We start from the raw sequence: 13,566 nt of genomic DNA, 5'->3' as shown, positions 1-13,566 counted from the left end.
CACCTTTGTAATGTAGGTGAAATGCTACTATAAACAACGTGTAATATAGGTGAAATGCTACTATAAACAACGTTTAACATAGGTGAAATGCTACTATAAACAACGTTTAATATAGGTGAAATGCTACTATAAACAACGTTTAACATAGGTGAAATGCTACTATAAACAACGTTTAACATAGGTGAAATGCTACTATAAACAACGTTTAATATAGGTGAAATGCTACTATAAACAACGTGTAATATACAGTAGGTGAAATGCTACTATAAACAACGTTTAATATACAGTAGGTGAAATGCTACTATAAACAACGTTTAACATAGGTGAAATGCTACTATAAACAACGTGTAATATAGGTGAAATGCTACTATAAACAACGTGTAATATACAGTAGGTGAAATGCTACTATAAACAACGTTTAATATAGGTAAATGCTACTAAAAACAACGTTTTTCCCCCATAAAAATACGCGTTTATTCTTGTAAAATTGCGACTTTTGTTCATCATTCGATTATAACTTTTTTCTTAATATTTTGACTTTATTCCCATAAATTTACAGCTGTTTTTTTCCATTTCTTCTGTATTTTTTTTTTAATTTTCCAACTATTTAATTTCAGCTTTCCTCTTGTAAATTTTCTTCTGGTAATTATAACTTGATATCTTTTAAAACAATAATGTATTTTTTCTTTATTTCAACATTACTAAAAATGATATTTTTCCTCATTTTACAAGTTTATTCTCCTAAAATTTAAAGTGTTCTCTCGATTTTTTTCTCTTAATATTTTGACTTTACTCTGGTAAAAATTCTGCTGTTGGTTTTTTTTTGTGTCATTTTTGAAACAGTTCAACTTTCTTCTCCTAGTATTTTGAATTTATTCCTATGTTATAAATTTGCACGCAAAAATTACAACTTTATTCATTGTTTTTTTTACGTAAAAAAACATAAATCTTTAATATTTCAACTTCATACTACTAAAATGACATTTTTTCCTCGTACTATGACTTTATTCTTGTGAAAGTATGTTTTTTTTCATTTGCTAGATTACAACTATTCTCTTAATATTTTTACTTTTGATTGATTTTCCCATTTTTGTTGTTTTTAATTTTTATTTTCCTTCCTTGTTAAATCAAATTTTTAGACTGTGCTGCGGGCCGATAAAATCACAGCCGCGGGCTGCAAATGGCCCCCGGGCCGCACCTTGGACACCGCCGCTCTAGTCCCTCGAGGTGGCGTGGTGTTTTACAATTTAGCCAAGCTAATACACAACAGAAAAAAGGGGCGACAAAATCATCAAAAATATTTGAAAATGTAATTTTTAACAATAAAATAAATACAAATAAAACCATTGAAATAAATGATTATTTATGAAAAACCACTATAAGAACGAAAACTTTATTCACAATTCACACATGGCTCCATTTACGATCGGTCATCGTTTCAACATACAAACATCACCTCAAATGACTGAAGTGATATCGGAAGAATCATTATTCCGGTATCGATCCGCACCACACCACTCGGTGAGGCGCAAGCTAGCAACGGCAGAAACGGGGTCCCAATGGGCTAATAAACACATAGTTTTTGATGTGAAACGTTTGAAACTTTGGGAAACTCTGGTCTTTTTGGGTATCTGTGTGTAAAAAGCTCTTCAATGGAGGCCACAATGCTCCTGAAGTATCACTTGGAATATGTTTGTGCTACTAGCAGTTAGCCGTGTATCATGCCTGTTTTGGCTAGCTACTTGCGTTAAGCATATCAAATGTACTTTTATAGATGTTAATAGCATTTTCTTTTATCGTAAGCTTCAACTGCTGACTGTCTGTCGTTCAATCAACATATAAACTCTGAGCATAAAAGTGTAAGTGATGCGTATAAGCCTGCGCTGTACCTGTTCTTGTCAATGATGACGGCTGGTCCCGGGATGCTGTGACCACAAGGAAGCTCCTCCCACAGATACACAGCGGTGTCATGGTAACCGTCCTCAAAGTAGCACTTTGTCTTCTGCGGAGACACACGTTAAAGCCATCAACCTTTCCTATTTTCCTCTCATTTGTTGTACATGCAAAATACTACAGAATAAATTGTGATGTGTTGACTTCATTTCCAGTTCAGGTCGGATTGTATTTTGTGCGCAGGATGGTTTTGCGGTGAGCAGAGAGTGCACGATTGCGCACGCGCACATCTTAGAGGGAACACTGATCAGGTCTGTATTATTATTATCGAATGAAATGTTTTCCAAGTTAAAGCACAGAAAACCTGTTCACGGCCTTCTAAATAGGGTAACATTATGAGAGCCCTCTAAACATGAAATAACCCCCCTAGAGTCACCTTCACACTCGTATGACCAAATAAGACATGCCAGCATTGGGCCGTTCCTTCCTGTACAGTAGTCCTTTGGTGGCTATTGTCTCATCGGTGTAACATTACTGACACCTAGAGACCAGTGTAGGATACTACATATCACGCTAGGTCTTTAAATACATCTTCTGAATCCCTCAGATGTGTATTATAGTTCATTTAGCCATTTGTATGCGTGAAATCGCTGAATATGCACATTTGTTGACAGAAAATAGGCCGTATTAAACCATGAAACAGCAATGATTTGTTGTTTACGATATTTTAGAGGGAAGCCGCAAGATTCAAAGCGCAAAGGGGCGAGGAATAACGAGAGGTCAGCTTCCGGAAGCTTTATCTACCTCTGCGTGCACTTTAAACTGCTGCCATTGAGCTGTTGGCGTGAATTTGTGCGCGTTACTCTGTTGTTTACAATGCGTGGCATGGCTGAGCACCAGTATTACAACATTGGTTCTAGTACTGTTGTGTTCATCAGTAAACCTGTAAAAAAAAAACAAAAAAAAAATGCTTTCCTTTCCACTTTCTCATGCACTGCAAGTCATTATTAAAAACGAGGATTTCGGGCAGTTCGGCTGTTCTGCAAGGAAGTCCAGTTACCGTGACGGGTTTGGCTTGACTGCGTCCCTTTTTTGGTTTGTACGCGGATTTGATTCCAGATTTCCCACAGCCCCTCACTCTGATGTCATCAACCACGATTGGCCTGCCTGCGATGGTGAATCCAAACTCCTTCAGATACCTTGAAAAGAACACAAGACTCACAGCTCCGTTGTTGACATCCGCCACTCCTAAGCGCACAAACCTTTCCGTGAAGGCACCGCGGAAGTCGCCAGCTCGACAGGTGTGCTCGTTTCCAGGGTAACCGTTAGCCGTCACCATGAGAGCGCAGTCTGTGCCCTCATAGCGCAGGTGGAGAAACACTTCCGTGGTTATTTGGCCACTGTGCGGATATGGGGAAAAAAACACTAAGGCATTCTTGCAAGAAGCACAATAGCGCTAACCTGTTGAATCCGCGTGCATGCAGCGTGTTGTGGCAGCGTTTGGACAGCGTATCCACCCTGCAGTCCAGCTCGCCAAAAGAGTTCTGCTCATACTGCAGTGAGCACGGCTCCTGCACCTCCTCCACCACGTCTGCTAGAGCCAAACCGTAGGCAGACAGCACGCCGCTGTACCTACAGACACGAGCAATAAAGGCACAAATGACACCAAGCAAAGATTCATGTGCGACGACACTCCACGAGCACTTCATTAGGTCAGCAGAAATTGCCTGTGAATGCCGAAATGTCGATTGAATGTTGAAATATCCTAGAAATGTGTTGAAATCGAGCCACGAGGATCGAACCAGCAACCACCAGGCTGGGAGATGACCACTCTACGAACCAAGCCATGCCACCGTGCACGGATTAAGCACATTGTTACGTGTAAAGTTAACCGTAAACGATTGTTGATATGTATTAATATGTTCAGCGAGGCCTGTCCCCATCACAAATTTTGCTGGTCGACAATTGTGCTACAAATTATCGCCGATAATCGATATTATCGACTACATTTTTTATAGACAATTTTTTTGATTGTCATGAGAGGTGTAATTCACATTTCAACCACTTGATGGTACTCAAGTACAGTCTACCGGTGTGAGCCACGTTAGCTTGACAAAGAAGTTGCCTGTAAGTATGTTGTTTAAAATTTATGCCATATATGCCATATAGCCATATTGAATGGTGGCATTTCTTTTGCAATGTAGCGAGCGACACTGACTGTGAGCAACGCACTGTTTTGTTTATATTCTATTTACTTTGCGGACCAAACGCCTTAGTAAGCATTGACTGTCGGGACGAAGGCTCCGCTGTCCTAGTTTTTTTTCCCCCAGTTGAGAAAACTGTCCATGTCGGTCGTCGGTGTTCATGCTATTTAAAACCGAAATATTCCTACACTGGGGCTGTTGCGTTCGCCTTAGAAACCATCACTTCTGTGCCTTCATTCATGTTAGCATATGCTTTCTCACGGGGCTAATTTGGTGCTAGCACTCCGTGTCCACTCACTAGTAGCCCCACCCCCACAAAGAGGCTGAATGAGATGAGATAAGGGTTAACGCTCTCCGTTCATTCCACTATAGAACCAAAGCTCACAGACAGATGCAGAGTGAACCCTGTTGTCATCCATTCATCGATTTATGAATTATTGTGACAGGCCTATGTTGAACCATTACACGAGGACTGAGGATCGAACCAGCAACCATCATGTTGGGAGACAGCCACACCTGGGCCACATCACCGTGCACAGAATAAGCACATTGTTCCATGTCATGTTAAATCTAAACTTAATTTCCACCAAAAAGGGGCGACACTGAAATTGTCCATTCATTTTCAATGGGAAAAATGTCACAATAAATACTGAATTATGGAAAATGAGTGAATTTTGAGTAAGCGGCAAAGAAATGAATGATTGTTGATATATGGTATAAACTGCAGGACTGAGGATTGAACCAGCAACCTTCATGTGGGGAGATGACCAATCAACCACCTGGGTGGGCCAGGCCGGGTCACCTTGTTGAATAAGTGCGAGGTTGCAGTCATGGAAAATGATTTTCCCACAAGTAGGGGGCGCCAAACTAATTGGCCATTCATTTTCAATGGGAAAATTGTCACAAAAAATATGTAATTACAGTTCATGTGGGAATTAAAAAAAAATAGTCCTGATAATAATGCTTTAAGAATGCATGGCATACATGTAGCATTCCAAAACACTAAGTATGATGAACTGTAGCCCAATACACCAGCAAACTGACATTATGTAACCCCGCCAGGTGTCATTCCTACTTATGTATGAAGACAGTCTTCATCCCGAGCGCTCGGGCGATGGCACAGGCATGCTGGCCTCCGGCCCCCCCGAAACACGCCAACACATGTTGAGACGTGTCGTGGCCCTTTGCCTTAAGCGGGAACAAAAAACATAACATTCAATAATATAATAGAATATTTCACGCAAAAGTCGGGACTTTGCTACCTGCGTCAGTGCTCTGATTGGTCGACACATAGCCTCATTTGCCACGCGGATGAATCCCATGGCCACTTCTTCCAAAGTCATCTCCGACTGGCTTTTGTGGCTGTGGTTCGAGCCATTTGCACCAGCCTGCAAAAAAATATCCAAGTATTATGCAACCTACAACCGCAGCATTGTACTGTACCGGATCACAACGGGGGTGGCCAAACGTTTTCCATCGAGGGTCACATCGTGAACATGAAAGGATGCAAGGGCCACTTTGATAGTTTGAAAGATATGCTAGGAAGGAAAAAGCTCCAACTCAGCTTTGTGACGTAGGTGAAAAGGTATATTTGTATGAAATCTGGTCTTTGCTCCGTTTCCCCTTTTTGCTGTGTTTTTGTTTTATTTTCCAAATATTTCAAATTCTTGAAGTAAATTTTCTTTTTGTAATATTTTGACTTTGTTCCTATCATATTATAACTTTTTCCCCAACCTAATTTCCCCAAAATTACACCTTTATTTTGCCTATTTCTCATAATATTCAGACTTTTAAAAAAAGAAAGTATTTTTTCTTAAATATTTCAATTCTATGCTAGTAAAGCGACAGTATTTTTCCTCATATTACGAATTTATTCTCATAAAATTGTGATTTTTTTTCTCCTCAAATTTTTCCTACAACTTCTTTGTCTTAATTTTTTTACTTTATTCTCATAAAATTACAGCAGTTTTTTTCAGTTTCTGCTCCCCCCCAACTATTTCTACTTTCATCTTGTAAATGTTTTTCTCATAATTATGAATTTATTCCCATAATATTCGGAATTTTCCAAGAATTACAACTTTATTCGTTCACATGCAGTTAATCTTTCAAATATTTGAATTTTAGCTTAAATAATGGTTAATTAAAAAAAAATAATATTATGACTTTATTCCCATAATATTATAACATTTTCCTTAACCTAATAAAAAAAAATACAACTTTATTCTGTTTTGTTTGTTTGTCATATTACAAATTAATAAAATGCTCAATAAAAAATTCTTAAAATGCTTAATAAAATAGTTTAGTAATAATTTAATTAAATTTCAACTTTGTTACTAAAATGACATTATTTTACCTCATAATATTACGACATTCTTGTACAATTAACTTTTTTTCTTGTTAGAGTACAATTTTTTTTTCCGGAACATTTTGACTTTATTCTTGTAAAATCGCTGCTAATTTTTAAATTTTTTTTTTTTTTTTTTTTTTAAGTTTTCTTGCTAAATTATAATTTGACAAAACAGGCGGGTGCCACAAATGGCCCCAGGCTGCCCTTTGAACACCCTAAGATTGCACTGTGCCTCATTAAGCGTCAGGCCAATGAAGTAGATGTAGTTCCTGGCACAATTACAACTGTAAATAAGTCAACTGATGATAATAAATGTTATCATACTTGTGATTGGTTAGAGGTCAGGAAGTTGTTGATGTCACGGGTCAGCTGACGGAAATGCTTCATGGTCTCTTCCAGGGATAGCGCTTCGTTCTCTCCAGGCCCAAAGATCTTGGGGAAGAAGGACGGCAGGAGGCGGCCCAAAGCTAAGTTCGCATCCGTCACGGTCAGAGGACCACCTGGGACGCAGGGATTGAATGTTGTAATGTCTCATCAGAGTCAGGCAATGTTTAAATTGGGAGTATGTTACCTTTCCTATAGCAGGCCGGTCCTGGATGCGCACCAGCAGACTCTGGTCCAACCACAAACATCCCTGATCTGACAAGGTAGGAGGAAAACAGCGTCACCATAGCTCCACCAAATCCAGCCAGTATGCTGTTGTATGAACAATCAGCAGGTGCAAAAGTTCCTGTGACACACCTGAAAAAGAGTCGCGAGCCCCCGCCTGCCGCTACGGTGTTGATGTCGAGCTGAGGCGCCTGCAGGGTGACTCCGGCTGTGGTGGCTTCAAACACGTGCTCATACTGGCCCGCGTAGCGGCTCACGTCAGTGGACGTCCCTGCGGAGAGAAGAATACAAAAGGAATGCAATGTATCCTCAGATAAACACCACAGGACTCACAGGACTCACCCCCCATGTCAAAGCCAATCACAGGTCTCTTCTCCATCTGCTTGTAGGAGGTGATGGCGTAACCCACGACTCCGCCTGCTGGGCCAGACAGAACGGCGCGCGAGCCGCAGAACTGCTGCATGGGAGTCAGACCACCGTCTGACTGCATAAACAGGACGTCCACATCCTGGCAGCCAAAGGGAATAAAGAGATCACTTCATTTATAACTAGGAGTGCTGGGGATGGCCACATAAATAACATTCATGCTACATCTCGACACAATTGAGGCAACTAGTTTGCTGCCTAAACGGGCTTCTGTAGTCTGCTAACTTAGTCTCCTTTAGTTGGGTATCATTCAAAATTAAAGGACTCTTGTTTTGAAAGCAAAATTCCCGATGTACGGATGCAAATATACATGCAAAATATCTTTGCACTGTTGTGCAGGGGTGTCCAAACGGCGACCCTTGGGCCATTAATGGTCCGTGATTCAGTTTTTAGTGGCCTGTGGCACATTACAGAAATGAAATCTCTCTCTCTCTCTCTCTCTCCCCCCCCCCCAAAGAAAGAAATGGGGAAAAAAGTAAAGTAAAAAGAAAATGCTAATACTAATAACTAAAACACAATGCTTTGTCTTCAAATATATACATAAAAATGCTCTTTAGCCTCTTTGCATATTCAAAATTAAAATACATTAAAACATTTTTTTATAATAAAAAAATACGTATAATAAAAATTTAAATTAAAGTGCCTCCCCTGTACCTTTGATTTTTCAATAATGTAGTCATTAATAGAAAATGTTTGGACACCCCTGCTGTCGTGTAATTAAAAGTACTTCAAAGAACATACCTTTAAAGCACCCTTGAACCCAGAGGTGAAACCTTTTAGATAGTCCCGAATTTTGGGTGTCAGGTAGGCGTCGGCGCACACGGTGTAACCTCGAGGGACCGCCCTCACCATGGGCATGACCTCGGAGGACAGGGACACCTGGGTGAAGCCCAGCTGACGGGCCAGGGCCCCCACTGCTTTCTCATGGTCGGACCACCTGAGGGAGAAAGAGATGAGAAAGGGGGAGTGTGCACAACAGAGATGCAAAATACACTAAACCAAGAAATAAAAAAATACCGCATGGACCCAAATGTAAGACGACACACTCTTTTTCATGACCAATTTTACATCAAACAGGTCTCTGTGTAGTGGCAGCAACTTTACAGGTCTCTGGTGTGTGTGTGTGACAGGAAGAAAAGCTCAGACTCGCTTGGTAGAAAGTAGTTTGGCGGCCCACTGTTGCTTTTATAATCACTTTTCCAGTAAGGAAACTCGCAAAGACTGACTCAGAAGCACCTCTGCTGGTTGTGGCATTATCTTTACAACCGCTGACCAATCGCAAGAGAGTAGGCGTGGTCAGGGAGAAGGCTGGGGGCAAGAGGAAAAGAATGCAGACTTACCCCGTACACCAGGGATGCTCAAATGTTTTCCACCGAGGGCCACATAGTGACAAATGAAAGGGTGCAAGCGCCACTTTGATATCTTGTAAAGCAACATGCTAAGACGTTATGCATATTTCAAGAAAAAAGTGCTGCATTTCAGCTTTGTGATGCAAGTGAAAAAGCCTATTATTAGTACCAACTTTGGAATTTGCTCTTTCCCATTTATTTTCGCTGTTTTTATTTTTTCCCCCAAATATTCCACCCTTCTTAAGTATTATTTGTTTTGTTTTGTAATATGACTTTATTTTCCCCCAAAATTACAGCTTTATTTTGTTTAGTTTGTATTACCACTTTTTTTCTTTAATACAGTATTTCAACTTTATGCTACTGACATTTTTTGTAATTTTTTCCTCATAATATTACAAGTTTAGTCTCACAAAACTGCAACTTATTTCCCATCAGAATACAATTTTTTTCTCTCAATATTTTGGCTTTATTCCTTTAAAATTGGAGCTGTTTGTTTTTTTCCTCTCCCTTTTCTGCTGTTGTGGGGTTTTTAAAATGTATTTTTCAGCCTTCTTGTAAATTTTCTCGTAATTATGACTTCATTCCGATGATATTTCGACTTGATTCCTTGAACATAACTTTTTCTGCAACCTAATTTTCCAAAAATGACAACGTTATTTGTGGTTTTCTTTTTCCATTGCAACTTTTATTACAAACATTACATTACAAAAAAACCCAACCCTTTTTTCAATATTTCAACTTGATGCTGCTAAAATCGCGTTATTTTTCCTCATAATATTATGTTATTCTCCAATGACCACTTTTTCTCCTCAGATTACATCTTTTTTCTCATAATATTTTGATTTTGTGTAAAATGACTGCTGATTTTTCAATTTTTGCTGCTTTTTTTCCCTTTTAGTTTTCTTGTTATATTTTCAGAATGTGCCGCAGGCCAATAAAAACACAATCGCTGACCACAAATGGCCCCCGGGCCGCGCTTTGGACACCCTTGCTGTACACAACTTGAGATTCATAAGAATATTTTATGAAAAGAAAAGCACTATAGTGCCCCACTGCAGACCAATATCATCGAAAAGCCTCTAAAATGAGCGGGATAGGGCCCCTTCTAGTAACTGATAATCTGGTGTTATTTGTGTCATCAGTAAATGGCTTCCTAACCAGTTGATCCCTCTTCGAGGTCAAAGTGTGCATGTGACAAGCGTGTGCAAGCTTATAAAAAATCAAAATAAAAAAGCAGCTGAACTGACGTGTAGGCGTGAAGTAGAAGCACGGCCAGACTGGTGATGCCGCGAGAAAGAACGCCTCTCAGGTCCTCCTCCACACGCTCCAGATCAAGCTCCCGCCACACCTCCAGACTATCCCCGGTGCTGCCTGTGGGGGGCAAGCCAATAACACTCATCTTATTAATATTTTCGGTGCCAATTTACCCATTGAAAATGAATGGCCAATTTATTTGGCACCCCCTAATGGAGGAAAATCATTTTACATTTTGGATTACTGCAACATTCTGCGTAAGGTTGCTGGTTCGATCCTCGATCCCGTTGTAATCAGTCAACTTACTTACAGTATACATTTCAATATTCCGTCTGCATTTTTACTTATCAACATTTAAATTCCCGCTGGTTTTAGTCAGCTCATTCAGGACATTTTGGCTAACTTTTAGGACTTTTCGAAAATTTCCCACATTCTCCGTAATTCAGTATTTTCTGTGAAATGTTTCCAATTGAAAATATGTAACATTTTCGGTCCGCGGTGTCATAGATCATGTAGTAGAGTGGTGTCTCCCAACCTGATGGTTGCTGGTTTCGCTGACGGGGCTTCAGGGGGGGCTGGGTGGGCGGCACACCCCCGTCCCGGGCCTCCTTTTTGTTATTCTCTTGGTTTGTTACACTTAATGTCCATTTGAAAGACTTCAAAATGACAACACACTCTCTTACCAGGAGCTTTAATATTTGGGTTAAAAGGGCCCAGTTATTTGCCCCGCCCCCGGCCACTAGTGGCTGGTTCAATCCTCAGTCGGTGAATAGAGAAGACTCCAGCATTCACGCGCTATTTCTACTAAAATTGCCTCCTGTAGCGTTTTGCAGCGCTGTGCCTTGCACATGCAAAATAACATTCTAACAGTGACGCACCTGTAACAACACGCTTGGGATCCTTCCTCGGCAGCCGGCAGCCATCTTGCCTGAGTACGACTCGCTCGTCCACCTCGATAACCTCCTCATACAGCACTTCGGGCACCGATACCTCCTGTGTGTGCATGTATAATGAGTTAAAAGACACACAGATACGCTCGTTGTGTTGTTACAGAGCTGTAAACTAGATAGACTCTACTTAACACCAGCACACAAGACAAACTATCATAGATAAGTGACTCTTAAACCATTAATAGCTCACTTGTCTGAGGGCAAACTCTAGGAAAGATGAATGTTTGTGTACCATATGTCCCCTGCCCCAGGGGGGATTCCGACATGAGGGATATAGAACAGGGATTACAAACCAAGTCAAAGAGCTTGGGTCTGGCCTGTGTTCCAATGTGGAGCAGGTCTTTGAACCCCTTGGTGACCAGCAGAGCCGTCCTCGCTCCCTCCCTCTCCAGCAGGGCGTTGGTGGCGACTGTGGTGCCCATTCGGATCCAGCCGATCAGTGACGTGTCTACGGGCTTGTCGCGAGGGAAGGCGCGCCCCGTTTCCTGTCAGTAAAAGCGCACACATATTAGTACAGAATAGTATATTGGGGGGCACGATAATTAAAATAGCTCCGATAACCTGTAAAACACTCCAATGAGGCAAGATTGCTCAAACTGTGCAGGCGAGCACTTCTTTTTTCTCCTGCCTGTGACGTTAACAGCCTGTTACTTCCCCTGACCTCACTTGTAAACAAAACTTTCAGAGGACGACATTTAGCATGCTAATTGAACAAAACGCTCCACGATGAGGGGGGGGGGGAAACCCATCAAGCATACAAAAGACCTTGAAAAGTGCACAAGGTTTGCTATAGAGACCTCCGTGGCGTCACACCGGCTGCTCTGAGCGTGTGCCCGAACACAGCGCACCTTGCTGGGCCACGCCAAGTGGCTCCTCCCGCCCTATACTCTGGTTCTCCTTATAATAGTGATGTGCTAGTAGTAATGTCATGATATTTGATTAGGTCAAATTAACAGGTACACTTGGTCAAATCCAAATTGGTTTGAGTCCTTCTGTGGGCACCAACTATAGTTAAATCTAAATTTAAAAAATTTGATATAAAAAGTTATCGGTACCATATCGGTCTTGAGAAGCAGAAAGATATGGTGCATCTCTGGTACATATAGTATAGTGTTGTCCCTTGAGAAGGTATCATAAACTACTCGCTTATCTGCAAGTGTATGTTTAATATTCTACTTCTGTAGTTATAGATTAATGTGCCACAGTAAATGCACACTTCACTGAAAAAGCTTTAGACGGCTTATTGCCCTATGCAATGTCTTAAACATACCACACATTACTTGAATGATTATTACTCCAGTCACACATTGATAACCTGTTTGTTAGGGTCAGCTATCAGCCCATGTAACTGGTTAATGGCTAATCTAATTTACTACAGGTATGTCATTACGGTTTAGTAGGTAAATATATAGCAGCATTAATATGATATAATGCATTCTTGCACTGACAGGTATTCGTTACCTCTTCCAAGACTCTGCGGATCCCCTCAGTGGGGGCGTCCTTGTAGTTCTGGGGGTCACGGGACAGCAGCTTGAGGACCCTCTCCCGTCCGTCTGGTAGCCGGGCGAACACATCGGTGAAGGTTCCCCCTCGGTCGATGGCAAAGTCGAACTTGCCCTCAGTGTGGGTCATGGTGGGCAGTGTGTGGACACCTGGGACAGACAGCAGTGAGAGGTGGATTAAGCTTAAATCCAGTCCAATGATAGGGTGGAAGAGGGGTTTTAGTCAGAATCCAGTGAAGACAAAGTAACTGGATATCACTCAATACACATAGTAGCTTTAACACGCATCTGCCATTGTTATTGACTTCTGCAAACAGTTGAATGACTCCACTTTTAACATAGTCTCTCGTGCAGCTGCAAGCAAATATTGCATCACATTAAAATATGCTAAATATTCTCCAGGAGGTAGCCCTGTAGAATTATTAAGACACTGTATTGCGTCAAATGTGCCATTGCGTGACGTCCCCAGTGTGCACTCAAAGCTTGCCTCAAGACCCGGGAGGCTTTCGTGTGGTGCATTCATGTACAATCTAACGACCCCGCGCTAAGAAAGTAAAAGCCATTTAACTCACCCGTCAGCTGTGTGTTTACTCGTTGGAAATCGTCACCGTTGTCCAGTCCACACTTTCAAGTAGCCGCTTCCTTGGCGAGCTCCAAGCAAGCAGTCGTGAACCGGAACAGACAGCAAAGAGCACCGCGGCGGAGCTCCGCCCCTCAATGCTAAATGCGAGTAGCTTCGAAGCAAGCCAGACAGCTTCTTTCAAGGGCAAAGTGGTCTCGAATGACCTAAATGATCTAAAGAACAATTTCAAAGGCCATTTTAAAGACGTATCTTTAAAATGAGGATAAAAAGCCGAGTATTGTCTTAAAACACGTGGGTGAAACAACAGATTTCCAAGGTGTCCCGAACGCACCACTGCAAAGAACGCCACCGTGTACTTAGACATACTCGCATTCGATTAGCTACACAAAAGCCCAAACATTTGGTAAACTTGGTAAAGTTAATAGTTGTTCTAATTGTCAAACAGGTCT

General features: G+C 41.3%; 1 protein-coding gene across 3 annotated transcripts in view; it reads right to left on the bottom strand.

Annotated features, from left to right (window-relative positions):
• oplah (5-oxoprolinase, ATP-hydrolysing) overlaps positions 1-13,566 on the bottom strand; it is a 23,636-nt gene extending 10,070 nt beyond the window's left edge. The window contains exons 1-16 of one of the 3 annotated variants that reach the window (XM_054766216.1): positions 13,107-13,566; positions 12,494-12,684; positions 11,326-11,517; positions 10,961-11,075; positions 10,076-10,199; positions 8,221-8,416; positions 7,396-7,561; positions 7,186-7,324; positions 7,016-7,083; positions 6,769-6,944; positions 5,360-5,485; positions 5,173-5,285; positions 3,355-3,525; positions 3,156-3,293; positions 2,954-3,092; positions 1,890-2,002 (exon numbers count right to left, since the gene is read on the bottom strand). In XM_054766216.1, coding sequence (XP_054622191.1) covers positions 1,890-2,002; positions 2,954-3,092; positions 3,156-3,293; positions 3,355-3,525; positions 5,173-5,285; positions 5,360-5,485; positions 6,769-6,944; positions 7,016-7,083; positions 7,186-7,324; positions 7,396-7,561; positions 8,221-8,416; positions 10,076-10,199; positions 10,961-11,075; positions 11,326-11,517; positions 12,494-12,664 — 2,147 coding nt within the window. In that variant the 5' untranslated portion in view covers positions 12,665-12,684; positions 13,107-13,566. Of the gene's footprint in view, positions 1-1,889; positions 2,003-2,953; positions 3,093-3,155; positions 3,294-3,354; positions 3,526-5,172; positions 5,286-5,359; positions 5,486-6,768; positions 6,945-7,015; positions 7,084-7,185; positions 7,325-7,395; positions 7,562-8,220; positions 8,417-10,075; positions 10,204-10,960; positions 11,076-11,325; positions 11,518-12,493; positions 12,685-13,106 lie in introns of all 3 variants that reach the window. The other 2 variants (XM_054766213.1, XM_054766215.1) reach the window with 2 other exon arrangements.

This window comes from Dunckerocampus dactyliophorus, chromosome 21, assembly GCF_027744805.1.
Source record: "Dunckerocampus dactyliophorus isolate RoL2022-P2 chromosome 21, RoL_Ddac_1.1, whole genome shotgun sequence".
Classification (NCBI taxonomy): domain Eukaryota; kingdom Metazoa; phylum Chordata; class Actinopteri; order Syngnathiformes; family Syngnathidae; genus Dunckerocampus; species Dunckerocampus dactyliophorus.
Note: the sequence above shows the minus strand (reverse complement) of the source record. Positions and strands in the feature narration are given on the sequence as shown.